This window comes from Marmota flaviventris, chromosome 18 (genome assembly GCF_047511675.1).
Source record: "Marmota flaviventris isolate mMarFla1 chromosome 18, mMarFla1.hap1, whole genome shotgun sequence".
Lineage (NCBI taxonomy): Eukaryota > Metazoa > Chordata > Mammalia > Rodentia > Sciuridae > Marmota > Marmota flaviventris.
In genome coordinates, this window is record NC_092515.1 from 37,654,028 (window position 1) to 37,679,637 (window position 25,610).

General features: G+C 58.3%; 2 protein-coding genes across 6 annotated transcripts in view; one reads left to right on the top strand and one right to left on the bottom strand.

Annotated features, from left to right (window-relative positions):
* The first annotated feature begins 1,367 nt into the window (after positions 1 to 1,367).
* Positions 1,368 to 20,761, top strand: Katnb1 (katanin regulatory subunit B1). The gene is made up of 20 exons (XM_027939154.3): positions 1,368 to 1,477; positions 2,532 to 2,833; positions 7,011 to 7,141; positions 10,046 to 10,163; positions 14,891 to 14,991; positions 15,303 to 15,344; positions 15,843 to 15,926; positions 16,113 to 16,228; positions 16,610 to 16,681; positions 16,840 to 16,990; positions 17,080 to 17,270; positions 17,372 to 17,502; positions 17,906 to 17,956; positions 18,668 to 18,735; positions 18,869 to 18,988; positions 19,089 to 19,238; positions 19,503 to 19,579; positions 19,651 to 19,725; positions 19,913 to 20,029; positions 20,345 to 20,761. The coding sequence occupies exons 2-20, from the start codon at positions 2,794 to 2,796 to the stop codon at positions 20,475 to 20,477; spliced, it is 1,968 nt and encodes a 655-aa protein (XP_027794955.2). The 5' UTR covers positions 1,368 to 1,477; positions 2,532 to 2,793; the 3' UTR covers positions 20,478 to 20,761.
* Positions 20,762 to 21,731: 970 nt separating this feature from the next.
* Kifc3 (kinesin family member C3) overlaps positions 21,732 to 25,610 on the bottom strand; it is a 34,724-nt gene continuing 30,845 nt past the window's right edge. For all 5 annotated transcript variants that reach the window (XM_071604326.1, XM_027939223.3, XM_071604325.1 and 2 more), the window contains 8 exons: positions 25,192 to 25,322; positions 24,698 to 24,821; positions 24,316 to 24,445; positions 24,000 to 24,229; positions 23,664 to 23,798; positions 23,169 to 23,277; positions 22,667 to 22,693; positions 21,732 to 22,443 (listed from right to left, as the gene is read on the bottom strand). In XM_071604326.1, coding sequence (XP_071460427.1) covers positions 22,689 to 22,693; positions 23,169 to 23,277; positions 23,664 to 23,798; positions 24,000 to 24,229; positions 24,316 to 24,445; positions 24,698 to 24,821; positions 25,192 to 25,322 — 864 coding nt within the window. In that variant the 3' untranslated portion in view covers positions 21,732 to 22,443; positions 22,667 to 22,688. The remainder of the gene's footprint in view (positions 22,444 to 22,666; positions 22,694 to 23,168; positions 23,278 to 23,663; positions 23,799 to 23,999; positions 24,230 to 24,315; positions 24,446 to 24,697; positions 24,822 to 25,191; positions 25,323 to 25,610) is intronic.

Genomic DNA, 25,610 nt, shown 5'->3' on the forward strand with positions numbered 1-25,610 from the left:
ACCCTGGGTTTAATCCCCGGTACCAAAAAAAAAAAAAAAAGTATTTATTTATTTTTTTTGGTATTAAAAAGCGGGAAGTGGTGCTGGTGCACACCTGCAATCCCAGCGACCCCAGAGGCTTGAAGCAGGAGGATCGTAATTTCTAGGTCAGCCTCAGCAATTTACATAGACCCTCAGCAACTTAGCGAAACCCTGTCTCAAAAAATAAAAGGGGCTGGGTGCAATGTCCGGTACAAAGGAAAGCAGGGGAGTGCAGGCGGTACACTTTCATTCGCTGTTATTCTCCTAATCCAGCCCTCTCTTAAAAATCCCCAAACTCCCCTCCGGATCAGCTTCCCAAAAGTACCACGTGATGGCGGGTGGACTCAGCTTCCTGCGCTGGCAGAGGGGGTCCTGTACAGGGGGGATCTCCCAGGCTTTGACTTTAACAACGAGGATTCGCGCCTTGGGGCCATTCTTTTAGGCTGCGTGGTCTTTTATAAGCACCTTAACCTGGGCCTCAGTTTCCGCTTCTGTAAACGGGTAATTCCTACCCCTTGGGGTTGTGGCCAAGCTGTCCCGACCGGAGGTGCTGCGTGGAGGATAACGGGGCGGTTCTAGGGTCTTCAGGCACTCGGTAGTTAAGGCCTTTCCCTGAGGGCATCCCGCTCGATGTCCCGCATGGACAAAAGGCTGCTGCTGCTTCTGTTGCCCACTCATCCACCGGCCCGGGGCTCAGGCTGAGGGGCCCGCACTCCCGGGCTCCGCGCCTGACTCGGACCGGGAATCTAGCTCTGTTTCGCTCCAAGTTTCTCCCGGGGAACTCAGGGCGCCGATTGGATCAAAGACGCAAAGTCCTCAGATCACTGCGGCACTGCCCGCAGGGAAATGCATGGAGGAGAACAACTGGCAAAATGCTGACTAAGTCCTCCGCTGGCTTCGCCCGGTTCCAAGATGGAAGGGTCCGCGGCTTCAGGCTACTCTCCAAGTTCCCTTCCCATTGGCTACCTCGGGATTGGTTTTTTTTTCCAATAATGTGGATGCTGATTGGTCTATCCAGGACGGTTGCTAAAAGGATTGGAGCGACCGCCATTGGGGGCGACTCGCAAAGTTTTCAAACGCAACCTAGGTTGGAGGAAGAAGAGGAAAGGGAAAACGTGAAGCGAAGGCGGGTCAAAGAAAATGGCAGCCCGCGTTGGTATAGTAGAGACCAAAGGCGTCTCTTGAACCCTCCCTCCTCGTGATTAGTCCGATTCAGGAAAAGGGGGCGGGTACCTAAGAAAAGCGGCAGAAGCGCCTGCTTCCATTGGGCAAACTTGGTAGAAGGCGGAGCGTCCGCGGCGGATGATTGGTGTGGGAGGCGGGGTGGGCGGGGCTCTGGGCCGGAGGTTTTGTTGTGAGGGTCGGTTGTCAAGCAGCGGCCAATCAGGGTAGGGGATGGAGGCAAGTGGGGGTCGCGCCTGGAGCAGAGCCTCGGCCTCGGGAGCCGCTGCTGCAGGTAAAGTGGGCAAGGGAGCGCGGAGGCGAGGGCAAGATGGGCCCTAGGCAGGGCCGAGCCCGGCAGGGCCGGTCGAACTGCTGGCAGAGGGCTCAGGGCGGGGGATCCTACAGCCGGTGCCCCGCAAGCCGAGAGGGGTGGGAGGATCAGGCGAACCCGATGGACCAGCCCCAACCTTGGGACAATCGGGACCAGCTGGGAGGCCGGAGGGAGAAAGCTAGGGAGGCCGGAAGCAGAGTTGGGGGTCTGAAGGAGGATGGGTAATGAGTAGGGGCACATGAAGCCCAAGAGCGAATGAATGGGCGGCGCTGGTGGCAGCGGAGCAAGGGAAGTAAAGTGGATCTGGTGAGGTGGGGACCAAATTAGGGAGTTCAGGAGGTAAGATGTGCTCGAATGGGAGACACAGGAGGCAGGAGAAAGGGAACACAAGGGAGAGGGTTCATGGGAAAGAGGCGAAGCCGCTGTGGGAGGCGGGTGGGAGGCTCCGTGAGGTGGCTTTTTAGAGTTGAGGAGTCATTCCTCTGACGCTCAGATGGAGGCCTACTTTCCAGCTCTGCCCTTGGGGATTTCAGTGGTCAGGAGAGGTTCCCTTACCAGGAGCTGGGGGATTGGACCCTCAATCTCCTTTTTGGGATTATTCCTAGAGAGGACCTTGTCAATGGCAGCCTCTGGGGTGCCTCTCCTGGGCCCCTAAGCTTAGCCTCTGACTCCACCCTCCATCCTATAGGTCAGGTGAAAACAGTGATTCCCAGAAATTTAGACACGTGGTCTTCTCCCACCCCACTGCAGCTGCTGCACTTCAGGCAGCCGGCAGTCCTGTAGCAGAGCTGCTGCCCATTATCACAGCTTCTGGGAGGGCCTTTCTCCCTGTGCTCTAAGTGGCCTTGCCTGAGGTGCCCCTTCTGCAAATCCTCAACAACAATTTGCAGTGCAGCTCCTGATTCTGGTTTGCTTTGGTGCGGGTCAGTTTTTATCAAGTGGCCTTGGTGATCCAGGGGGCTGCAGCTCTTCCCAAATGTTTCCTATCACACCCTTACTTCGGTTTGTATTCCAGCCCAGTGTTGAGCTGAGATGGCCCATGCCTGATATTCCATGATCTGGGATCCTGATAGATGTGCAGAAGCTGCTGCTGTTGCTGCTGTGGATGAGTTAAAGACACCAGGTCGTCCAGGGCCAGGAGAGGAGACATTCCCTCTACCTGGATGTGTGTCAACTCTCTGCCACCTTGATTGGCGGATCTGGGGGGGATCCACCCCCACCCCAGAAGAAGGCACAATCCATTTTGTGGGTGGGGCTTTAAGTGCCAGCCCTGAAGGATGGCCACCCCTGTGGTCACGAAGACAGCCTGGAAGTTGCGTGAGTAGTTTTCATTTTTCTGTATCATTTTGTTTATTCTGTTAGCTGCTCTTTGCTGGGCAGCCTGAACCTGTGGCTGTGTCTTTTCTTGGAACAGGCAGAGACTCCCAGGTCTTGTAAGGTAGACAAAGATGTAAATCGTGGCTGTGGTACTCCTTTGCTGAGTGGTGACAATGTACAGGTGACTTAACGTAAGGCTTACTTTTCTTGTCTGTACGATGATCACACCACATTCGATAGTTGCTGTGAGCTTGAAGTGAGATTTCGAACATAGGATTGCCAGCTAGGCCAAGGCAGAATGGGATGAGAATATGTCTCCCAAGTCAAACTTCCTTGGTCTAATGAAAGCATCCTGGGATATGGGTGGGGGAGGGTGGTGGGAGTAAGAGTGAGCACAGGGATGCTGACAGGGCTCTGGAATGTAACCGAACATGAGCATCCCCACCCCCACCATTACTTTACACGAGTAGCTCTAAACTCTTTGATCTAAGACCCCTTTATACTTTTAAAAATTATTGAGGACCCCAAAGTGCTTTTCTTGTCAATAGTCACCATGTTAGAAGTTAATAGAGACAGTTTGAAATGCAAGAGTGTATAATCAGACATGGACAGAGTGATGATGTCATCATGTCATCTGTCTCCTGGAAAACTCCACTGCATGCTTGTGAGCAAACGAAAGTACAAAACACAAATACCATCTTAGTGTAGCTAGGAAGATAGTTTTGTCCTTTTGTACCCTCTGGAAGGATTTTGAGGATCCCTAAGATCCCTAGAGCACATCTGGAGAACTGCTGTACACCTTGGCTCTTCTATGGGTCCTACCTCAGCTGTAACTTGTTGGCATAGATTTGATGTGTTCCACCTGCTCATCTTCTGCTGCACACTGTCCCTGGCTGCTCTCAGGAGCTGGGGTAAGGCTAAACCACTTTTTAGCCACGAGGTGCTGGGCAAAGCTGTTTGCTGGACCCCACTCTCCTCACTTATAAAATGAGACACTCGGGGCATGTGCAAAATGTTCTCCAAAGCTCTGTGGAGAACTTTTATGGTTCTGGGAGAACCCTTTTATGGTTCCCCAAAGCATGGGGATACTTTGGACAGAGCCATTTCATATTTATTGGGATTGTGTATCTATCCCTTCAACAGCTATTCTCTGCTGAGCATAGAGCCAGGCAGTGGGGACCCAGTGGGGGGACAGAATGGACAGGTTACTGTAAAATTGGAGCTCAGCCTCGGGAGAGCAACAGGCAGGAGTTGGATAACCACATCCATCCATTTCCGACCTTATCTAAATCCAAGATAGTACATGTGCATTGAGTCACCTGAGTGACAAGGGCACTGGGGCAGGGGGTGCTGTAGGCTGCTTGAGCCGCAAACGCAAAGACCCCGAAGCAGGAAGGTTGGTGTATTAAAAGGACCTAAAGGACACTATGGGCTGTGGCTCAGCAGTAGGGAGAACATGGTGCCAGAGGAAGCCATTGAGTCCTGCAGAGGCCCGTGTCCATAGGACCTCAGCCCTTTGACACAGCTTTCTCTGAATGGCAAGGTCAAGCCATCAGAGTATTGGAGCAGGAGGCAGTGTGCCCAGGCATGTTGGGCATCTGCAGACAATTTCATGTGCACAGTGCTTTCCATGGTATAAATTGTCTGAAAAACTCAGGATCGTGTGACTCTAGGGTCAGGAGGTGCTTGGCCAGATGGACCTGTTGAAGCCCAGTTTTGCATCGTCTACCTAGGATGCAGGTCCTTGGCATATCTGGCCAGAAAACAAAGTGTTCTGTTGGGCTGGGATGTGGCACTCAGAAAAAGTGATGTGGGATTGTGCTGCAGGGCAGAGCAGTTGTCACCCCGTCTGCTGTTAGACACTGAGGACTGCGATGTGTCTGCATTAAAATTGGGCACTCAGGTGTGGGCTGTGGCTGGTTGATGGCCTTCAAGCCAAGACAAAGGGGAAGTCTCAGCCCATATCCTGTGCCCCCTGCTCGTTCCTGGGGGATGCCTCCTGCCATCCCCCTAGGCTGCGCTCAGTGCCTGGTCACACTGCTAGAGAAGAGGCGTTTCTTACCCAGAGTCTGCAGCTCTTCCATCCCTGTGCCCTATGCTGGGATTGGGACTGCACTGGAGCATTGAGGCAGGAACCCTGGCTCTCACTCCCCACAGTCTCCCCGTGTGAGGCCTAGAATGGACTGGGCTGGGTGAGGGCTGACCAGAAATGCTTCTGTTTATGAACTAATGGCCATCTCCAGGGACCGCATTCCTGAGATCCAGCAAGAAGTTTCAGTGGTAAGGATCAGAGTCAGGGCACACCAAGGGAGGCCTCAAGTTGGTCCAGGGAGAGGGCAAAGTAGATAGGGAATCGCTTCAGAGGAGGGGACAGGGCTCAAAGTTTGTGGGCAAAGTGCTCAGGGAAAAGATGGGTTCCCTTATTGCTGGGCTGGGCAGAAGCTTTGGAATAGATAAGTGCCTTGGCCAGCGATCCCAGACATCTCTGTCCCTGGTACTCAGAGAACAGGAGGCTCTGTGGTTGGTGTGAGGGCTAAGTAGGGCCAACTCCCTGGAATCCTCATGGTGGGTTTCCAGTACCCCAGCTGATGTCTGGGCCTGCAGGGACCTCCGGCCCTGGGGAGGTGTCATCTGTGAGGTCAAGCCTGTGGCCTGGGCCCCTGGCATCTTGGACAGCCCTTCTGAGTCAGGCTGCCTGGCTTTCCCAGGCCCACTTTCTCAGCCTGCTTGTGCTCTGCAGCCGCCTACACCAGAGCCACCCAGCCAGGCTGGAGTTGGAGCTGGGGCAGAGGAAGGGCCCTCTGCAGACCAGCTACGACAGACCTTTTCCTCCTGTCACCCAGACCAACCCTCAGGGCCTTGGCATGTTGGAGATTTCCCTCGCCTGTGTGGGGAGGCCTGCCTTTGTTCCTCCTTGTTCCCAGGAGGGACTGGCTCAGAGGCCTAGGCGGCCACATGGCTCCCTTCAGAGCACCGATGAGCCCCCCCTCCCCCCCCCCGCCCCTGAGGATTAGGTCTGGGGCCCCACAACCCAGGCCAGGGGCCCTGCTGGCTGCCCACAGGCCTTATCTCCTACTGTGTCTGGTCAGCCTCACCCCGCCCAGCCCACTCTGGTGCCTCTTGCGTCCTCCCCACAGAGCCCTCGCCAGCCTGCCTGGCCCCAGTAGCCGCTCCTGGGGCAGCTGGCCCTTAGCCCCCCCCACCACCACCCCCACCACCGTGCAGCAGCTCCCTCCTCAGCAGCTCAGGGACACATTCCCGAAAACCCGCAGCAACCCCTGGGGCAGGTACTATGGTCATCCTGTTTATTAGACAAGGATCAGCCCTCAGAGGACAAGTGACTTGTCTAAAGCCACACAGTAGCAACCACCAGAACTCAGCCAGCACCTGAGGATGGAATCTGAGCGCAGCCCTGTGTGGGCTCACCTGGGGACAGCCCGCCTAGAGTGGACTTGCGTTGTTTTGAGAGTGTGTCCTGGGGTGGGTCTGCGTGTGAGTGGCACCTAGTGCCTATATATATTTTTTTATTTCAACGGTGATTTTTTTTTGTTCTTTTCCTGTTATGAAAAAAGTATCATGAGCATATTGCTTAAGACAAAGTTAACTGAAAATAGCAAGTTAATCTTAAAAATTGAGTTTATTTGTCCCTTGGTATCCATGTAGGCTTGGTTCCAGGTCCTCTATGTGCAAATACCAAAATCTGAATGATGCTGAAGTCCCTTGTATAAGATGGCATGTTATTTGCATAGAGCCCATGATCTTCCTCCCATTTGCTTTAAATCATCTCTCAATTATTTATAATGCCTGATAGGTAAGTGCTATGTCAGTGGTTATTATACTCTATTGTTTAGGGCATAGTGACAAGAAAAGAGTGTCTGTGTCCAGTGCACACATTCATTTGCTAATATTTTAAAAAATGAAGTCTGATTGTGTAGTTAGCTGTATTATCAGTTGATGTGCAAAAAAGAAAAAAAGAAAAAGAACAAATCATGCATAGGACAGGAATAACTGGCATTGAGAATCCTTTCAGTCCCAGGCCATACCCGGCCCTGTCGCTGGCCCTCCAACTCATGGGAGTTGTCTAGGTTTCCGGTCCCGAGCTGGTGGCCAAGCAGGCCCCCACCACATGGCCCCATCTAGGACCCTGACTGCCTTCTCCCTTTTCTTTCCTGTGTAGAGGAGATCGTCGCCCACGCCAGCAATGTGTCCTCGCTGGTGCTGGGCAAAGCCTCCGGGAGGCTGCTGGCCACAGGCGGGGATGACTGCCGCGTCAACCTGTGGTCCATCAACAAGCCCAACTGCATCATGGTGAGGCTCGGTGGGTCGGGGCGTGCACCTGGAGGGGACTTGTGAAGGGCAAGGTTGGGGGCTGGGCAGCAGGTGGCTCTCCAGGCACTGTTAAGCCCAAGGCATGCCTGTCTTCTGGGGGCCCAACCTAGACCAGGTGGGGCCAGCAGTGCTGCCCCCCCACTGTCTGCTCAGTGAGGCCCAGGGCAACCTAGGCTGGCTGGGACAGTGGCCAGCCCTCAAGAGTAGGGGAGCCACCTGGCTGTGGGGCAGAATTCCAGAGTGTTCAAAGTCTAAATAAGCCCTGGGCCTGTGGTTGAGCCAAAATGCTCATGGTACACCAGCCCAGCCAGCCTGCTCACCCGTCAATGATGGATTCCCAGCCTCAGTCCTCAAAAAGGATTCGCAGGAACCCAGTTGAAGCTGCTTAGGGAGCTAGTTCTTTAATAGCAGTTTTCCTAGTTACTCAACCATATTCAGTGCAGGAAAGCATACAGGAGGGAAAAACAAAAATTAATTACAGACAATTCCATTTTCCAAAGACCACCATGGTTGATATTTTGGTCTGTGCCTTTCTAGATTCAGAGATGCACATACATGGGCATGCATGTGTGTGCATACGTGCAAATACATGTATATACATGTAAATGTATAAAACTCTGTCTCCAGAATACCATCTTATTTACTCTTGCATAACCTGGTTTTTAAGAATAACAATGTTATAAGGATTTTCCTATGTCAACAAATATTCTTTTACAACATGATTTTTAATGGCTTCCTGGTATTCCATTATAGGAATGAGCTGTAATTAGCTTAGCCACACCCTGTTATCATCATGAGGCTGTTGCCAATTTTTGGCTCTGCTAAACCACACTGTGGTGAACATCCTCTTCTACCCAAACCTTTGAGCACGTCTGTGATCATTGCATTTAATCTGAGGGTGTGCACTTTTTAAAAAGCTTTCAAAACATGTTTCCAAATTGCCCTCCAGAAATCAATTTACATCCTCACCGGTAGCATACGAATCTGCACTTTCCCCCCACGTCCTTGGCAACACAGGGAATTACCATTCTTATGACTCTTGCCCAAATAAACATAAAGATAAAATGGAGGGATTGATATTTATTTGTAGAAACTTAATTATTTAGGCATTTTTGTGACATCTAGGGGAAGAACTATGATGTACTCGAACTACAACCAGTGCACTGGGGTTCAATAAGAATGGAATCGAAATTTTGGGGTTTTCTTTTCCCCTGAATTGCCAAAGTAATATACATGAGTTGGAAATAATCAAAATGGGACAGGAAGTGACCCATGCACTTGTCCCCCAGAGCAGGGTGGTTAAATCAGTGAGGCCCAGGGCAACCTAGGCTGGTTGGGACAGTAGCCAGCCTTCAAGAATAGGGGAGCCACCTGGGCACCTTTTGGGCACCAGGGCAGCCTTCAGGTTTCCAGCTGGCCTCATCTGGGTCACTGTTTTGTCACTCATCCTCGACCAGGCTCCCAGATCTTTCAGTGTCCCAACCTGCTGCATTCTCAGTGTCCTGGTGACATGGACACATGTGCTCCCTCTGCAGAAGGTCCACTGTTGTGAACTTTGGTTTAGGTTTGAGCATGTGATGTGCTCATATGGCCCAACATCCAAAAGATGGAGTGTGAATAGTGAAGTCTTCCTTCCGTCCTCCCTCGTCCCCTTCCCTGGAGGCAACCCTGGCTCCAAATACCTTCTGTGGCCTTCTGGAATTATTCTGTGCATCAGTGAGCAAATATGTATATCTGTTCCCCGCTCCTGCTTTTTTACACAAATGATATCGTACTGTGTACACCGTCGTCCATGTTTTTCACCTGAAGGGGTCATGGCGATTAGTCTGTCGTGTTTGAACGGCTGCCTTACTCATTTCCATGACTGACTAGTTTTTCATTGCGCAGGTGATCATGGAGACCACAGTTAGCTAACCACTTTCCTAGGATGGGCATTTGTGTTGTCTCCAGTCTCGTTAGAGAGATCCACGGCTGGGCTGGGGTGTGGTGCGGGTGGCAGAGCCCTTTCCTGGCCTGTGCAAGGTCCTGTGTTCAGTCCACAGCACTGAGTACCCTGGGTTGGCATTGTTTTGTATGGGCTTGGGCAAGGAGAGGGTGAGTACTTTCCCGAGGTGCAGTTGCTGGTTGGAGGGGACCGTGCATTTCTAATATGGGTGGGTTTTGCCCGTTTGTGCCCCAGACTCGGGCTGGACTGGTTGAGTCCACAAGCTGCTCGTAACCGCTGGGCCTCTGGGTAGTTATGCTGAGGAGCGGTCCCCCCCACCCCCGCCTCAGCAGGGCTGTTGTCCTAGCAAACACTGACAGAGTTCCACTGTGCTGTGTGGGGACCAGCAGGTGGGGAAGGACAGACACATGGACTGAGGTTCCAGTCTTCTGTCCAGAAAGCTGGACATGCCGGCACCTCCTACTGAGTGTCCAGCCTGGCCCTGCCCCCCTCTGATGGTTTGAGTAGACGAGAACCTGCTTGTCCCCCTACAGAGTCACCCAGCCCCCTGGGTTCCATGGTGGGGTCTCCCACTGGGGCAGGCAGCCCTTGGGAGTCTGGTACCCACAGGGACCTGTGCCTGGGAGGGGGAGATGAGAGCAGTGGACTCACCACTAAAGGCAGGCATCTCCTTATCATGGTCACCTGCTACCCTGCGAGGGTCTCAGGGCTATTTCTACTGATGACACCCATGCCTGGGAAGGGGCTGGAGGGTGACTGGGGTTTGTGCGGGGGCAAGTGGCCATACGGAGGGGGTCTGCAGGAGGGCTTGGGTGTGGTCCCGGCAGCCTCCCTACACCAGCCACCTCTTGCCAAAGCCTTTCCCAGGGACCCTGAGTTTGGGGCAAAATCTGGGGGTGTCCCCACAACGCATTGAAGTTGCCACTCTCTCCCCACAGAGCCTGACAGGCCACACGTCCCCAGTGGAGAGTGTCCGCCTCAACACCCCCGAGGAGCTCATCGTGGCTGGCTCCCAGTCGGGCTCCATTCGTGTGTGGGACCTGGAAGCTGCCAAAAGTAGGCCTCAGACTTAACTTCCCTGTGCACAGGTTTGCGCTCAGCTTCCGGCTCGGAGGCAGGTGCACGCTTCCCTCCTGGGGCACTGACCAGATGGCGTGGTGCCCACCCAGCCCCCTTAGCCTGGAGCAACGTGCGCTGCTGCCCCCTGAGCAGTTGGCACGGGAGGTGCCCATGGACTGTCTGGATGGGTAGCTGTGTGGATAGGCAGGTGCGCATTGGGGTGGACTCAGAACCTGGAGTGATCAGTGTCCCCAGGGGCCCGCACAGGACTCCTGGGTGGTGGGAGGCTGTGCGGCGCACATCTCCGTGGGGCAGCCCCCACTTAGCCCCAGCTCACGGTTCCCATGGGGACGTGGGCCTGGAGCAGCCAGGTCTGCTTGCTTGTGTTTTTTGAGTTTATTTTTCATCTGGATAAAAGTAATATGTAGTTTAAAAAGCCAAAACAAATATGTCCATAAGCTGGGCATGGTGGCACATGTCTATACTCCTTGTGACTCTAGAGGCCGAGTCGGGAGGATTGCAAGTTTGAGGCCAGCCTCAGCAACTTAGCAAGACCCTGACTTAAAATTTTAAAAAAGGAGGATATGGTTCAGTGATAGAGCACCCCTGGGTTTGCTCCCCAGTACCACAGAGAAAAAGAAAATACACATAAAATATTATCCTCCTACTGTGGAAGATGAAGATGCCTCTCACAGTGACCCCTGACCCTCTCACATTCCCCACCCACCTACAGTGTCACTGTTTAAACAGGGCCATGTTGCAAGGGCCTGGGAAATGGTACTCACAACCGATTTATTCCCTTGGAATTGAACATTGTTCTTTTTTCATCTGTATGTTTTCTTCATTTCAAATTCTGTCCCAGTAAAGTAAAGCTCCTCCTGTTTGCCTCATGCGCATCCCATAATCCAGCTGTCCTTTCTCAGAGTTCTGTTCCCAGGTCCTAGTGACACGGGAACACTGGACCTGCAGCCCTTCTGTCACCTGGGCTTCCTTGTCTTTGTCTGCTACCCTGGGTCCCAAGACATATTTGCCCTCAGGATGGTGAGGGTCCAGCTCCCCTGGCTCTGGGGTTCCAGTGCTGTCCCTCCGCAGGATCCTTCATGTGGGACCTTTCCCCTCCCACTTTCCCCTGCCCTGAGCTTATAGGATCTGTGCCCCAGCTTTGTGAGGTTTCGCAGTAAGGAACACAGATATGGGTTGGTTTTCATCCCTGAGGGTCCCCTGGTCCTTTCTGTCTGGAGGTGCACGCCCTCGGTCCTGGGCCTCCAGGAGTCTCGCCCACCCTCAGCAGGGCTGTCCCAGGCCTGCAGCTGCTGGGGTGCAGCAAAGTGACGCAGCTGCCAGCCCCACGGACGAGTCAGGAGGGTCTGGGAATCCGTATAGAGCCCATGCGCTCTTCACCGTTGACAGCTAAGTCACCCTATTGTGTGGCACGCCACGCAGCCAGCACCGTGAGACCAATAGAGCCCATTTGCTACCTCTGCTCGGCCGCTCTGGCTGGGACCTTTGGGCTTGCTGGGCAGAAGGCCACCATTGCAGCTCAGGAGGGTGGGGACTGTGCCAAGGCTGCCTTTTCCAGAGAGGCCCTCATGCCTGGCTGATGAGCCTTGGGGGCTTCTTCCGAGCCTTCTTTTACACATGCTCTGCATCTGCAGGACAGCAGCCATTGGCCACATGTGCCCAGCAGCGAGGTCCCCTGTGCTTGAGAACAGTGCTCTGTTTGTGTCAGTAGTCCTCGGGAAAGATGGCGCCCTGGGCCTCCACAGTGATGGTCTATTGAAGAGCAACATGGTCCTAAGAACCCTCTGATGCTAGATGGCTGCCCACTGTGTGTCTCAGCGTAGGGTCCCCTCCTGGCCACACCATATGGTATGTGGGCCTTGCTGGACTTGAGCAGGCTGAGAGAGCTCATCTAGGACGCTGGGCTCTACCTGAGAAGGCAGCGGCATCCCGGGCAGCCTCTGCAAAGACCTGAATCCCAGAGGACGCCACCAGCCGTACACAGGCCACTGAGGAGCAGGGGCCAGACTTCCTCAGCTCTGCTCTTCCTCTCATCAGAGACATGTGAGCAGTTCCACCAAGTGACCAAGGACTGGAAGCTGAAGGCCTCTGGATTCCAGGGCGCTGGGTTCCTGCTGCATGAGGAGCCATGGGCACATGGCTGTCCCCCACCCCAGGTTCTGATTTGGTAGTGGGGTAGACCCCAAGTCTGGCTGTATTGAGCTTCCAGGTGAATCTGATGCAGAGCCAGGTTGACAGGGTCCCCTGACTTTACAGATAGGCAAACTGGGGTTCAGGGAGGGGACTGAGCTTGGTAAAATCCCCGTGGCTACAGGTGGCAGGACCTGGGACTTGAACCCTGGTGGCAGGACTCCTGGCCCAGTGCTCCCTGCTCTGCCAGCGGCTGCCTCGAGTTGGGAATTCTCAGAAGCTTGCCCCAGACTCTAGAGTTCCCGGATCCTGCGGCCGAAGCTGGGCATCTCCCAGGATAGACGAGCAAGGGCAGAAGTCATGCCAGAAGAATGTGGTCCTGCCAGCCTTCCACTGGCAGCCAAGGGCACGGGCGGGTCAGCGCGGGTCCCCCAGGAGGCTGTGTGTACCTCATGAAGCTGGCCCACGCAGGGCGGGACAGGACCTCGGGGTCTTTGCTGTGGGAGGTGAAGTGAGTCGCTGGTGGGCTGGAGACTGGCAGGCCGAGGCCTCGTTAGCCTGCAAGGCAATGGGAGCCCACGCAGCACAAGACGCGGAGAGCCAGGAGGGGCGCAGCTCAGGGCACAGCGCGGCGGGTGTCTCCCTGGAGACCTGCCAGCTGCCTGTCACACTCCCCAGGTGGGAAGGAAGCGTAGTCCCAGATCCTGTGCCTGTCATGGCCTGCTACAGAGGACACTTAGGCCAGGTGGAGCAGTGGACTGTGTGCCCAAGGTGGTGAGGACAGCAGCTCCCTCTCATCCTGCTCTCAGCCGTGCCTGCCCTCTGCTAGCAGCTGTGGCGAAGTTCACAGTGAAGGTCGCTGCTCAAGAGATGCCTGCCTCAGGCGGGCCACTGCACCCTCACGCCTCCTGGCTTGGCCACAAAGACCCAGTGCCTGGACAGGGCCACGTCCGCCTGCTGAGCACCAAAGAGCTCAGTAGATGAACAGGGGAGGCGCCCAGATGACAGTGACAGCCCTGGGTAGTGCCTTGTCACTATGCCAGAGGAGAGGAGCAGGACACATGCTCCAGGACCTCAGGAGGAGAGGTCTCTGTCACTTCCCTGCAGCTGTACCATCAGCTAGTGTCTCCTCGGCACCGTCTCGGGCAGGTTGCTTGCCCAGTGGGCTTCACCGCTAGCTGGGGGGACAGACAGAAGGGGATGAAGGCAAGGAAGAAACAGAGGAGGAATAATTACAACTGGCATTTACTGAGCTCTTGGCACGAGTCAGGTCCATGCTGAGCATTTGCAATGATTTTCTTACTCAGTTCTGACAACTCAGTGCAAGGCTCCGGGGGTGAGTGTGTGTCCAGGTCACAGGGCAGACGAGCCACGCCAGGAAGAATCTGTTTGGTCTGATTCCCCCGCTCACAGCCGGACGTAAATGACGGAGAAGATCAACAGTTCGTTCAGTTCTCCCAGCACTTGGGTCTCATTGCTCCTGTCCCTAAAGTATTCTATCTGAAGTCCTGAACACTTCCCACAACAGAGGACTCGCTACTTCACTAGGCACCCAGTTTCACTCTGGCCCAAGCCTCAGATGGCTGGACTCCCGTACCCCACGGCCCCAGTCCTCTTGGGCTGATCAGTTTTCTCTAGACAGTGGAAGTATAAGTCTCAAAAAGCAAGACATGACAGCTTTGCGTGGTACCAGAGAAAACCCCGAGACAGTAACGTGGTTAGATGCCAGTAGGCCCTGGCCGGGCCGTGGAACTGCCTGCCAAACCTTAAAGGATGGGGGCGTGGCTCCTGGGCAGCAGAGGTGCTCAGTGCTGTCCTTAGCTGTGGCCGCTCTTTGTTCTCTCAGCCCCTTCATTTGACCTCATGGCTACTCTCAAGATCCCATGGATTGCTGGGTGTGGTGGCGCCCGCCTGTAATCCCAGAAGCTCTGGAGGCTGAGGCAGGAGGATCGTGAGTTCAAAGCCAGCCTCAGGAGTGGCAACACACTAAGCCACTCAGTGAGACCCTGTCTCAAAATACAAAATAGGGCTGGGATGTGGCTCAGTGGCTGAGCGCCGTGTTCAATCCCCAGTACCCTCTGCCAAAAAAAAAATTCCCGTGGATAAGCATTACCCTAGAGGGCCATTGAGAGCCCGAGATGAGCCCTCCCCCTCCACCTACCAGTGCCCCTCCTCCACGCACTGACACCTCTTCAGATACCACCCCCAAGAAGCCTTCCTGGGTTTCTATCTTTAAGCCACTTCCCCGCAGCTGCACCGCCAGCTAGTGTCCCCTTGGCACTGCCATGGGCAGGTCACTTGCCCAGTGGGCTTCACTGCCAGGAGCCTGGGCTGAGCGCAGGTCTGGCTCTGCTGCCTCGAGATTCTCTCGTGGGCATGCTGGGACAAGCTGGGCGCTGAGCACTGTGGCAGGTTTGCTGGGGAGTTAAGCAGTGACAGAGGTGGCTGCCATCTCTCGAGACAGGAGGGAATTAGTGGTCAGGGTGGCGGGGCTGTGGCTTTCTGTGGTTGGTTCTGAGAAGTGTGCTGCTGACTCGGCCTTGCGCCCGGCCTCTGCTCTCTCTTGGTGTTAGTTCTGCGCACACTTATGGGACACAAAGCCAACATCTGCAGCCTGGATTTCCACCCTTATGGCGAGTTCGTCGCCTCGGGTTCCCAAGACACGAATATCAAGGTGAGACGCTGCTCCGCCGAGTCCCACGCTGGCTGGCTGTGGCTGAGCTGCCTGAGGGTGGGCTTCCACCTTGTTCTGGGGATGTCCTCCTGAGCAGCACCCACACCTCCTGGGAAGGGGACGGGCGGTGCTTTCCAGACTCGTGGGCTCAGAGCGCCCAGCCTGAGTGAGCTTCTGTCTGCGTTAGTGGCTGTCACAACCTGGAGGTGCAGAGTCCCCTTTGCTCAGGGCTGTATGCTGCCCTCTGGCTCAGGCTCTGGGACCAGTCCTGACCTCTCCTGACACTGCCCCTCTGCCCTTCTCCCCCACAGCTCTGGGACATCAGGAGGAAAGGCTGTGTCTTCCGGTACAGGGTAAGGCCGGTGTCCTCTGGTACCATGGTGTGGGGAGTGTGGTGTGGCCCCAGATCCTGGGGGTCTGGGGAACTGCCAGCTGTGGGTGGGAACGTGGAGTGTGGGTCTCGGGTGCAGGTGAGCCACGGGTGGCTCTACCCTGATGTGAGCGGAGGCACAGTGCCAGGCTGCTCTGTGCTGTGCCACCGCAGGCAAGTGGCATGGCATTAGCTGAAGGGGCTCCTGGCCATATGAGCCTGGCAGCCCTGTATTCAACCAGCAGTTATTTTGGGGGGTTTTCAGAGCCTTTAAGGCATTTAATCTCTGAAAGAGTCCACGATCTTGACTTCCTGGCGTCTTGCTGGCTGTGAGTCCATGTGACATGTGGAGACATCTGACTGTGGCTTGCTGTCCCTCTGTGCCTGTTCCCTGGGAAGGCCCTGTGGGGGCAGGGCTGGAGGGGTGGGCGAGGGGCCTGCGGGGCCAGGCCTTCCCGCGAGCCTTGTGCTGTCTCTGCAGGGGCACAGCCAGGCCGTGCGCTGTCTGCGGTTCAGCCCTGATGGGAAGTGGTTGGCATCGGCCGCGGACGACCACACAGTGAAGGTAGCTCCCAGTCTGGGCCCAGGGGCGGGAGCCTGGGTCTGCTGGTCATACTCAGGCTGACCCTGCCACCCTCCCGGTAGTGTCCCATGCCCTGAGCCTGGGCAGAGTCAGCAGTGGCTGAATTAGAGGGAGAGCAGGCAGCCAGGTGTCCGTCCTGCCCCTGACCCCCACCCTCCCTGTCCCCAGCTCTGGGATCTGACTGCCGGCAAGATGATGTCTGAATTCCCTGGTCACACGGGGCCTGTCAACGTGGTAGAGTTTCACCCCAATGAGTACCTCCTGGCCTCCGGCAGCTCTGACAGGTGAGCAGGGGCCAGCTGGCCGCCATCCCTCCCCCTCTGTCCTGGGTGTCATGTTCTGGTGACTGTGTAGAAGAGTGGGCTTCGTCTGAGCCAGGCCCCTTGTCTCCCTCAGCCTTGGTTCCTGGGCCCCGGTGTCCTGGGCTCCCTCAGGTCAGAGAGGCCTGTGACTGGGGGCCAGCCCAGCAGGCAGGGCCACACAGCCCAGCTGGGTGGTACTTACCCTCCTGCTGCCGTTCAGGGCCAGCCCCTGCCCAAGACAGGGCTTCCTGTGGCCCTGGGGACAGAGGTCTCTAGAGAAAGCCACTGGGCAGGCCCGAGGCGTGTGGCGGGTAGGCGGTCGGGTGGGGGAACTGGCCTCTGACAGAGCGGCTGCCTTTGCAGGACGATCCGTTTTTGGGATCTGGAGAAGTTCCAGGTGGTGAGCTGTATCGAAGGGGAGCCTGGCCCCGTCAGGTATGCAGGGGCAGAGCGCTGGGCCCAGGCCCTGGCCAGGGGATGCGGTGGGCCCAGTGCCCTGTCTCCACTTGGCCTCTTCCCTGGGCTCTCCCGGTGTCTCAGGGTGGGGGACAGGGAGTGCCCTGGGACCCACGGCCAACTCTTGCCTGGCCCAGGAGTGTCCTCTTCAACCCCGATGGCTGCTGCCTGTACAGTGGCTGTCAGGACTCGCTGCGTGTCTACGGCTGGGAGCCCGAGCGCTGCTTTGACGTGGTTCTGGTGAACTGGGGCAAGGTAGCCGACCTGGCCATCTGCAATGACCAGCTGGTAAGAGAGCCGAGGCACCCATGTCCACCCTTCTACTAAGCCACTGCCCCCTCAACCCCGGCCCCCTCACTCCTTCCCCGCTCCCGCAGATAGGCGTGGCCTTCTCTCAGAGCAACGTCTCCTCCTACGTGGTGGACCTCACACGAGTTACCAGGACAGGCACTGTGGCCCAGGACCCCGTGCAGGACAGCCAGCCCCTGGCGCAGCAGTCGCCCAACCCCAGTGTCCCTCTCCGGCGCATCTATGAACGGCCCAGCACGACCTGCAGCAAACCTCAGAGGTGGGCGCCTGGGGGTGTGGGCTCGGGTCTTCCTGGGGGCTGGTGGGGGCAGCCTGGACTCACCTGGGCCTGGTGCCCTTGGGCTCTGCCCTGCACCCCAGGGTGAAACGCAACTCCGAGAGTGAGCGTCGCAGCCCCAGCAGTGAGGACGACCGGGACGAGCGGGAGTCCCGGGCGGAGATCCAGAACGCTGAGGAATACACCGAGATCTTCCAGCCCAAGAACAGCATCAGTGAGGCCCCTGTCCTGCTGAGGGGAGGCCCTGGTCCTTCCCAGGGACATCCTGGCTGGGCTTGAGCCCTTTGTCTTCGTCCCTGGCCCCCTCCTGCACCCAGCCTCTCTGCCTTGTCCTCCAGGCCCTGTGGGCTGGGCTTCCATGGGACTGAGGGCAGGAGCCTGGACACTCCCCAACAGAGGCCCAGCAGCCACTCAGTGCCCCAGCCCTGCCCTGGGCAAAGGGAGGGCCCACAGGAGCAAGTGGACTGGGGCTCCTGGGGTCAGGAGCAGTGTCATCTTTGCCTGGGGACAGCTTAATCTCAGCATTCTGACTAGGCCCTGGGCCCTAGGCTGGCATGGCCAAGAGGGCTCACAGACAGGACCCTGGTGTCCTTAGTCAGCCCACTTTGCTTCGGCAGGCCGGACACCACCCCGAAGAAGTGAGCCCTTCCCAGCACCCCCAGAGGATGGTGAGTTGGGGCAGAGCTGGCCTCTAGGGGCCTGGCTCTCCCAGGCCTCCCCTCCATGGCATGACCTCCAGCCTCCCCCCACGGGCTCCTGTCCTTCCCTCCTCAACAGTGCCTGCTGTTTGCAAGGGCACGGCCCTGGTGACAGTGTGGGTGAGGCAGGCAGGTGCTCCCTTGAGGCCTGTGCCTAACGGTGGAGAGAGAAACAGTGGACAGACAGCTGCAGGGGGCCTGCCTGGGGACACGTGCTGTGAAGGAAGTGGGGTCACCAGGGCCACTGGAGATGGGCTGAGGGGACGGCTCTGAGGAGGTCTGAGGATGGTGACAGGAGGGAGAACCTGGGGAAGGCACTGAGAGGAGGCCTGGGGGCCTGCAGCTGAGCAGCCAGCCCAGCAGGAAGCCAGGCCCTGCTGGGAGTTAAGATGAAGACGGAAAGGGGCAGGGGTGGCCCTCTCCCCCTCCACTTCCTGTTCACAGCCAAGGTCCCCTCCCTACCCGCACTCGCTGCATTCCTAGTGAAGAAAGGCCTGTGAATCTCCTGGGTCCCATCCACAAAGAGACTGGAGGACAGGAGGAGATGGGCCCAGCCCCCGGACACAGTCGAGGGTCTCCCTGTGCCACCCCCTGGGCACAGAGCCACCTAGAGTCCCACCCGGGCCTGCCTCTCCCCCAGTCTCTCCTGGTCTGATCCAGTGTGTCTTCCTCTTGCCCCAGACACGATCACGGCCAAGGAGGCAGCGAAGCCCAGCGCAGCCATGGACGTGCAGTTCCCAGCACCAAATGTACGTCCCAGCTGAAGGGCTGTGGCCAGGGCTGGGAGGGCTGGAGTCCTGAGCCAGGGTCGGGGTCGCCCATGTTAGGAGGCCGAGAGGGGAGGCCTGGTGTGGCCACCTGCTGATCCTTTGTTCCCTTTAGCCTGAAGCCCTTCCCCAACCCCTGGTCACCACTTCCACGCCTGCACCCAAGGGTGATCCCGCCATCATCCCTGCCACCCGGAATGAGCCCATTGGGCTGAAGGCCTCTGACTTCCTGCCTGTGAGTGGGGTCCAGCCATGGGGTGGGTGGAGGCCCATGGGCCAGGGCAGAGCCCTGCCACCTGTTCCCGTGTCAGCGCCTGGGTGCCTGTCCCACATAGGCCGTGAAGGTCCCCCAGCAGGCGGAGCTGGTGGACGAGGATGCCATGTCCCAGATCCGAAAAGGCCACGACACCATGTGTGTGGTGCTCACCAGCCGCCACAAGAACCTGGATACCGTGCGGGCCGTGTGGACCACGGGCGATGTCAAGGCAGGTGCCCTCCTCTGCCCGGGGCTGTTGTGCCCCACTGCTGCCTGGCCGACGCTACACCCGAGGGCCAGGCAGGGGCTGGGGCGGGCAGCCCTGTCTCACCCGACCCGCTCCTCCCGTGTGACGCCCGCTGCCATTCCTGGAGCATCCATTTCTGCTGGGCCTTGCCCTCCTCCTTTTAGGCGCGTGGTCTTGGTAAAACCCCAGCCCCATCTTCACACCTCCCCACATGTCCCACCCGCTCATGGAGCTCTGTTTGCACAGACGTCAGTAGACTCTGCGGTGGCCATCAGTGACCTGTCGGTAGTGGTGGACCTCCTGAACATCCTCAACCAGAAAGCGTAAGTGGCTGGGAGGGGAAGGGAGGGGTGGGCAGGGCCGGCCTGATGGTGCCCGCCTGGCCTTTCCCCAGCTCCCTCTGGAAGCTGGACCTGTGTACCACGGTGCTGCCGCAGATCGAGAAGCTTCTGCAGAGCAAGTACGAGAGGTAGGGAGTTGGGCCTGCATGGGGAGTGGCGGGGCTCCTCCAGGGACCCTGCCCCTCCGCAGCAGTGGCCAGAGCAAGTGGCCTTGTGTCTGCCCCCCCACGCCCCACCCCACACTGTCCTGCTGTACCTCACTACCTTTCTGGTTGCTCTGGTGTCTGCCTTGACTCCACCTGTCTGTCCCTAAAGCTACGTCCAGACAGGCTGTACCTCCCTGAAGCTCATCCTGCAGAGGTTTCTGCCGCTGATCACTGACATCCTGGCAGCTCCGCCCTCCGTGGGTGTAGACATCAGTCGTGAGGAGAGGTGAGGGCCAGTGTGTGCCTGGCAGGGGTGCCCCAGCAGGCTAAGGGACACAGGGCCCATATGTTAATGGCCCTGATACAGCAGCTCATGGGGAAGCACACAGGGCTGGGGGTGGTGGCACAGGGCCTGGCCAGAGCCTGGGTTCTTCCCCGTGCTGGCTACGCCCTGAGCCCTGGCATGGCCTAGGGTCCTGTGCTCAGGGCCACAGCCTTCCCTTGGGAGGAGGGCTGTTAGGACAGCTGGGTCCCGATGCTAGGCGGGGCCATGGTGGCCGGCTGGCTGCCGCTGCCTCAGGTGCCAACCCTCTGCCCCCAGACTACACAAGTGCCGGCTCTGCTACAAGCAGCTCAAGAGCATCAGTGGCTTCGTCAAGGGCAAGTCGGGCCTGAGCGGCCGCCACGGCAGTGCCTTCCGCGAGCTGCACCTGCTCATGGCCAGTCTGGACTGAAGAGCCAGTGGGTGGGGCACCAGGCAGCCCTTGGGCTTGTCCTTGGCACCCCCTTCTGTTCTGTGTGCCCTCTGGCCACGAGCTCTGCCCGGCCCCTACCGCTGCAGCTATCCTGGAGATGGGCTGGCCCACCGGCCACCTCCACAGCCCGGATTCTGAGACAACTTCCTCTCCAGCTGCCCAGCTTTGCCCAACGATTGCTTCTTGGGGCAGCAAACTGAGCCCTGGGGCTGCTGCTGTAATTTATAAGGCAAATTTTATTAAATTTGTAACTATTCCCTGGTTTCCTTGTGAGAGGCATCCTCTGGCCTCATGGGCTCCCCAGGCCCACGATTGCCTGTGCTGTCGTCTCTAAGCCAGCAGGGGGCAGCAGGGTAACAGAAAAGGTCAGTTCAGACTGGAGAAGAGGGTAGCCCCTCCCGCGGCTAGGGGAACAGGTGGGGCTGGGGCTTGGGCTCGGCCACACTCCCAGCTGTCCTTTGAGCCCCTTCAGGGCCCTGGAGGCCCAGCCCCGGCAGCTGTGCACTGCAGGGTGCCAGGATCTGCCACCGGCTGGCCCCCAGGATGCCTCTAGGACAGGCCTGGAAGGGCAGCTGTAGTCCTCTGAGGACTCTGACAGCTTTCGTGTCCTCCAGGAGCCCCCTGGGCTGGCTGGCCAGCCAGACCCACTCCTGTGGTCATCCCTAAAGGGCAGCGCCCCTACCCTGCTGCACTGCAGCCCAGGCAAGAAAAGGAGGGGCCCTCTGAGCTCCTGCACAGGGTCCCCTGGGGCTGGGACCAAGTACGGGCAGCACAAGCCCCCTGTGGGGTGGGAGCTGCACTGATGATCAGGGTACTAGAGGCACCAAGGGGAGGGTGGTGGCCTCCCCTGGCCCGTTCACCTAGGACAGGAATGCCAGGGCAGAGGGTCAGTGGTGGGTGGGTTGGTTTGGGCAAACCTTTGACAAGTCTCAGCTCCCCAGGCCTTAGTGTCCTGCCTGAACACAGGTAAAGCCTGTCAGGTGGGGCAGTCAGCAGGCACAGGCTGGGCTCAGAAGGGTAACTGTGACCGTGAACAACAGAAACAGGCACTTTTGCAGGGTGGGGGGCAGCGATGACCCCCGCCTCCCCCAGTTGTTCAGATGTGTGGTCCTGGGAGAGCTGGGTCCTGGAGGGCTGGTGACTGGCCAGCAGTGGGAGGCAGCTGGTCATGCCCCTGCCCCAGCTCCCTGCAGTCCAGCCAGCGGGGACTCCCAAGACCAACTCAGACTACACTTGTGTAAAAAGGCTTTTATTTTAATAAGTAAAAATGGCTAAGCTTCCAAAAGTTTTTAAATAGGATTTCGGAGGAAGGAAAATGTCAAGAAGCCAGTGGGCAAGGACAGCGCCTGGTGCCAGGCAGATGCGGGGGACATAGGCCCACCCACTGGCCACCTGCCAGCCATAAATACAGCCTGGCCCCGTGGCAGGGAGGACCAGGCGCCTATGTACACCTAGGCACACTATGTACACGCCCGGCTGGGGACCCCCCCTCTCCTTGGAGGAGAGCAGGGACAGGCTGCCCCTGGTGCCCACCAGCTCAGCTCTGTTCCCAGGGTTCCTGTGCCTTCGTGAGGCCTCAGCCTACCCGCTCCGAGCAGGCTGCCAGGCCCACAGCCTGGGGAGGAGATGGGCCAGCCCGGGCCAGAGGCCCACCCTCCCACACGCTCCTGCCCTCCCTGTGAGGGCCCAGCTCCGACGGATGGCTCAGGCCTGCCAGGCAGGGCGGGCCATCCCTGCCTGCCCTTTAAGCCCATGACATTGTGCCCAGAGCCACAGCCGAGAGACACTACTTCCTTCTGGACATGTTTCTTATCTCTGAAGAGAGCAGGGCAGAGGACCTTCCTCCTCCTGTGGTGCTGTAGCAGGAGCAGGCCAGCAAGGCCTTAGGGTCCAGCTCCAGGCCAGCAGGATGGATGTCCTCACACAGGCACCAGCCTGGACTTCCCTGTGGGAGGAGCCAGGGATCGTCAGCCTCTGCTCCGCACTGCAGCTGTGCCCACAGCAGGGGCAGATGCCAGTGCAGGAAGGGGCCTGGGAGAGCACAAGGACAGCAGCGGCAGCAGGACAGGCCCAGCCCCAAGCAGCTGAACACCGGCACAGCCCTGTCACCCAAAGCTGGCAACAGGTGGGTGGCAGGCAAGCAGCCTGGGCCGCTGGCCCCAACTCACCTGGACACTGCAGCCCCAGCCGTCAGGCTGAAATCAAAGCAACAGGCGTCTCACTGTGGGCTTGCCCCTGACCAGGACATGCTGCCCTGTCCCTTTGGACTGGGAACAGGCCAGGCCTTCCCATGAGGGCCCAGCAGAGGCTGGAGCCCTGGATTGTAGTTGGGGATGGGGCCCACTCGTCTGGGACACGGGTGAGCCCTGAGTTTCCACCCTCAGGGAGCCAGGGCCCAGGGCAGGAGACGCAGGCCGTTTGGGAGGGTGTTACTACAGCCAGAGCCCTAGCGAGGGGGTACAAGGTGGGCTCCTCCTGATATCACCCTTCTCTGGGGGCCTTGGATTTACCATCTGTAGAATGGACACAGTCCTGCCTGCCCTGACTACTTCTGGGGCGGGGAGGATGTGAGACTCATGCTAAAGTTACAAGCTTTAACAAGGAAAGGAAAAGCCCATCCAGGTAAAGGCAGCCTGGTGGCTGTGACTGTCCCTTGTGTGGGGATCTCACCAGAGGGCTGCAGCTTCCTCCGGATGGAGCCTGGGCGGCTCGAGGTCCCAGAGCTGGGGGCCGAGTGGGCTCGTGCTGCAGGCTGTGGTGTCTGGCAAGCCGACTCCCACTGTGAAGAGGAAGGGGGGTGGGCGTGGCTGCCCTGGCTCCTCCCCTCCCCCATGCTTCCCCACCCCCATTCCTAAAACTCTGTTTCCTCATCTGCAAAACGGGCCTCATGATACTCCTGCCTGCAAGAATCAAGTGAGATAATATATGAACAGGAGTCAACTAGTTCCTACGGCAACCCCCCATGTGTCAGACCCGCACAGCAGCTCCCTGACAACGGATGCACTCCTCAGTACCTCTCAAGCCAAGAAGACTTGGATTAAAGGGCTACTGGGTTTGGGTTCAAGTTCTAACCCCACCCACCAGGCAGCTTCTTTCCCTCCCACTCAAGGAGTGCCCCACCTCCCCCTGCCTGTGACCGTTAAGTGTGACCCAGGCCTGGAGTACCTCCAGATGCTCCTGGCTAGACCAGGACCCAAGCTCTGTGCGGCGGGATCCAGGGCCCAGCTCCACAGAGCGGACCCTCTCAGCAAACTTGAGGGAGTAGAGCGTCTCACTGGTGTTCTTCTCCACGGGGGACACCTAGGAGACATGACAGCTCGCACCCCACCCAGGCCAGCTGGCTGCTCCCAGCCAGGGGACTCCAGAAGGCTTCCTGGAGACAGCCTGGCCTGGCTGAGAGGAGGGTGCAGACCACAGCTACCAAAGACCAGGGTCCCTCTCTGCAGCCTGGGATCCTGCGTACCTGTGCCACCCTGTGCCACCCTGCCCCCAGGCCCTCACCTGCACCACCATGAGCGTCTTGCTGTCACCACTAAGTGAGTCCTGCAGCAGGTAGGTGAGTTTGGAGTTGCGGAAGGGCACGTGGCCCTGGCGGGAGCGGAGGGCAGCAATCACGTCCCCCAGGGCTGACAGCGACTTGTTGATGTGCTGGGCCTCCCGCAGGCGGCTGCCCTCGGCCCCCGACTTGCCCACGCGCTCCGAGCCAGCCAAGTCCACCAGGTTCAGCTTCCCTGCGGGGAGGATGGCAGGCAGGTCAAGGCTGCCCACGATGGGGACCCTGGCAATCCTCAGCCAGGCCGCCCGCTGCCCGCCTCACCCGTGGTGCGGAGGCCGGTGCTGCAGTCCACACCGCGCACCGTGACGATGAGCAGGGCGTGCGAGCGCGAGCTGTGTTCGTTCAGGTTGGTGAACTCGGTGGTGCGGTTCGTGTGGCCAAACTCAAACACCTGGGGACAGTCAGGGGCACAGGGTTCAGAGGGAGGCTTTGGGATCGCCTGTCTCCAAGAGCAGCCCTGGGAAGGGTGATGCCACCTACTGCGTTTCAGACAGGGAAACGGAGGCCCAGGAAGGCCTGAGGACATGCCACTTGGGACGTGGCAGAGCCTAATTCCAGCCTGGTCCTGTCCTCTGGAACAGCCGTGCTCATGTCCAGAGTGTCACCCAGCACTTCCCCAGCCCCAAGACCCCAAGGCAGGCACCTTGTTGATGTCGTCCACGCTCTGCACCTGGAACTCCGTCAACCCCGGCACGTACAGCTGCCCGCTGCCATCCGGGCACAGCCGGATCTCCAGTTTCTCCTGAGGCTCTCTGCCCAGCAGGTCCCTGGAAGGGCAGGCAGGACAGTCGCTGCATCCCCCCTCCCCAGCCTGGAAGGCTCCCTGCCCATCACACCTTCTTTGACCATCAGGTTAAGCCTGGCTCTCCCCACGCCTCTCCCCGGCCTCAGCTGAAGAGGTGAGACAGACTGTTCCCCAGAAGTCCCCGGATGGTCTCTCTGGCCTCCACAGTGCGCTGGCCTGTGGGCAGGACCTCCCAGGCAAGATCAGGGAGAGCCCCCTCCTGCTGGGACCACCTGGCCCTCCTGGACTGCGTCAGGGTGTATCTGGGACGAAGCTGCTTAGCCGCCTCCTTTGGAAGTCAACTCCCACCGGAAGGCCCTGCAGCCCACCCCGGGCTCCAGCGCGCTGCCCACCTGAGGACCTCATTGTAGATCTCGGCCGCACTGACGGTGATGGTGTACTCCCAGTCAGACGCCTTGTCCTGCACCTCGGAGAAGAGCAGCTGCAGGGCCCGCTGGTTGATGCCTGGGTTCTCAGGGGTCCCCTAAGGGTGGAAGGGAAGACCCCAGTGGCCCTGAATGTTGCACATGGAGTCCGTCACCCCCAGCCCTCACCCACTCACGGGTGAGCCTCCCGCCCCTCAGGAGCTCCCCCACTAGCTCCGCCGACTTCACCTGTCTGGCCTCAGTTTCCCCCACTAGAGTGGCAGTGTCCTGCCAGGTTGGCCCTGAGGCTTAACGCAGAGCCATGGGGTGGAGGGCCTGGCCTGGCTCTGCACAGGGCTGCTGAGCACCTGAGACATGCCTGGCCCCGCTGGGCCACCTGGGAGGGG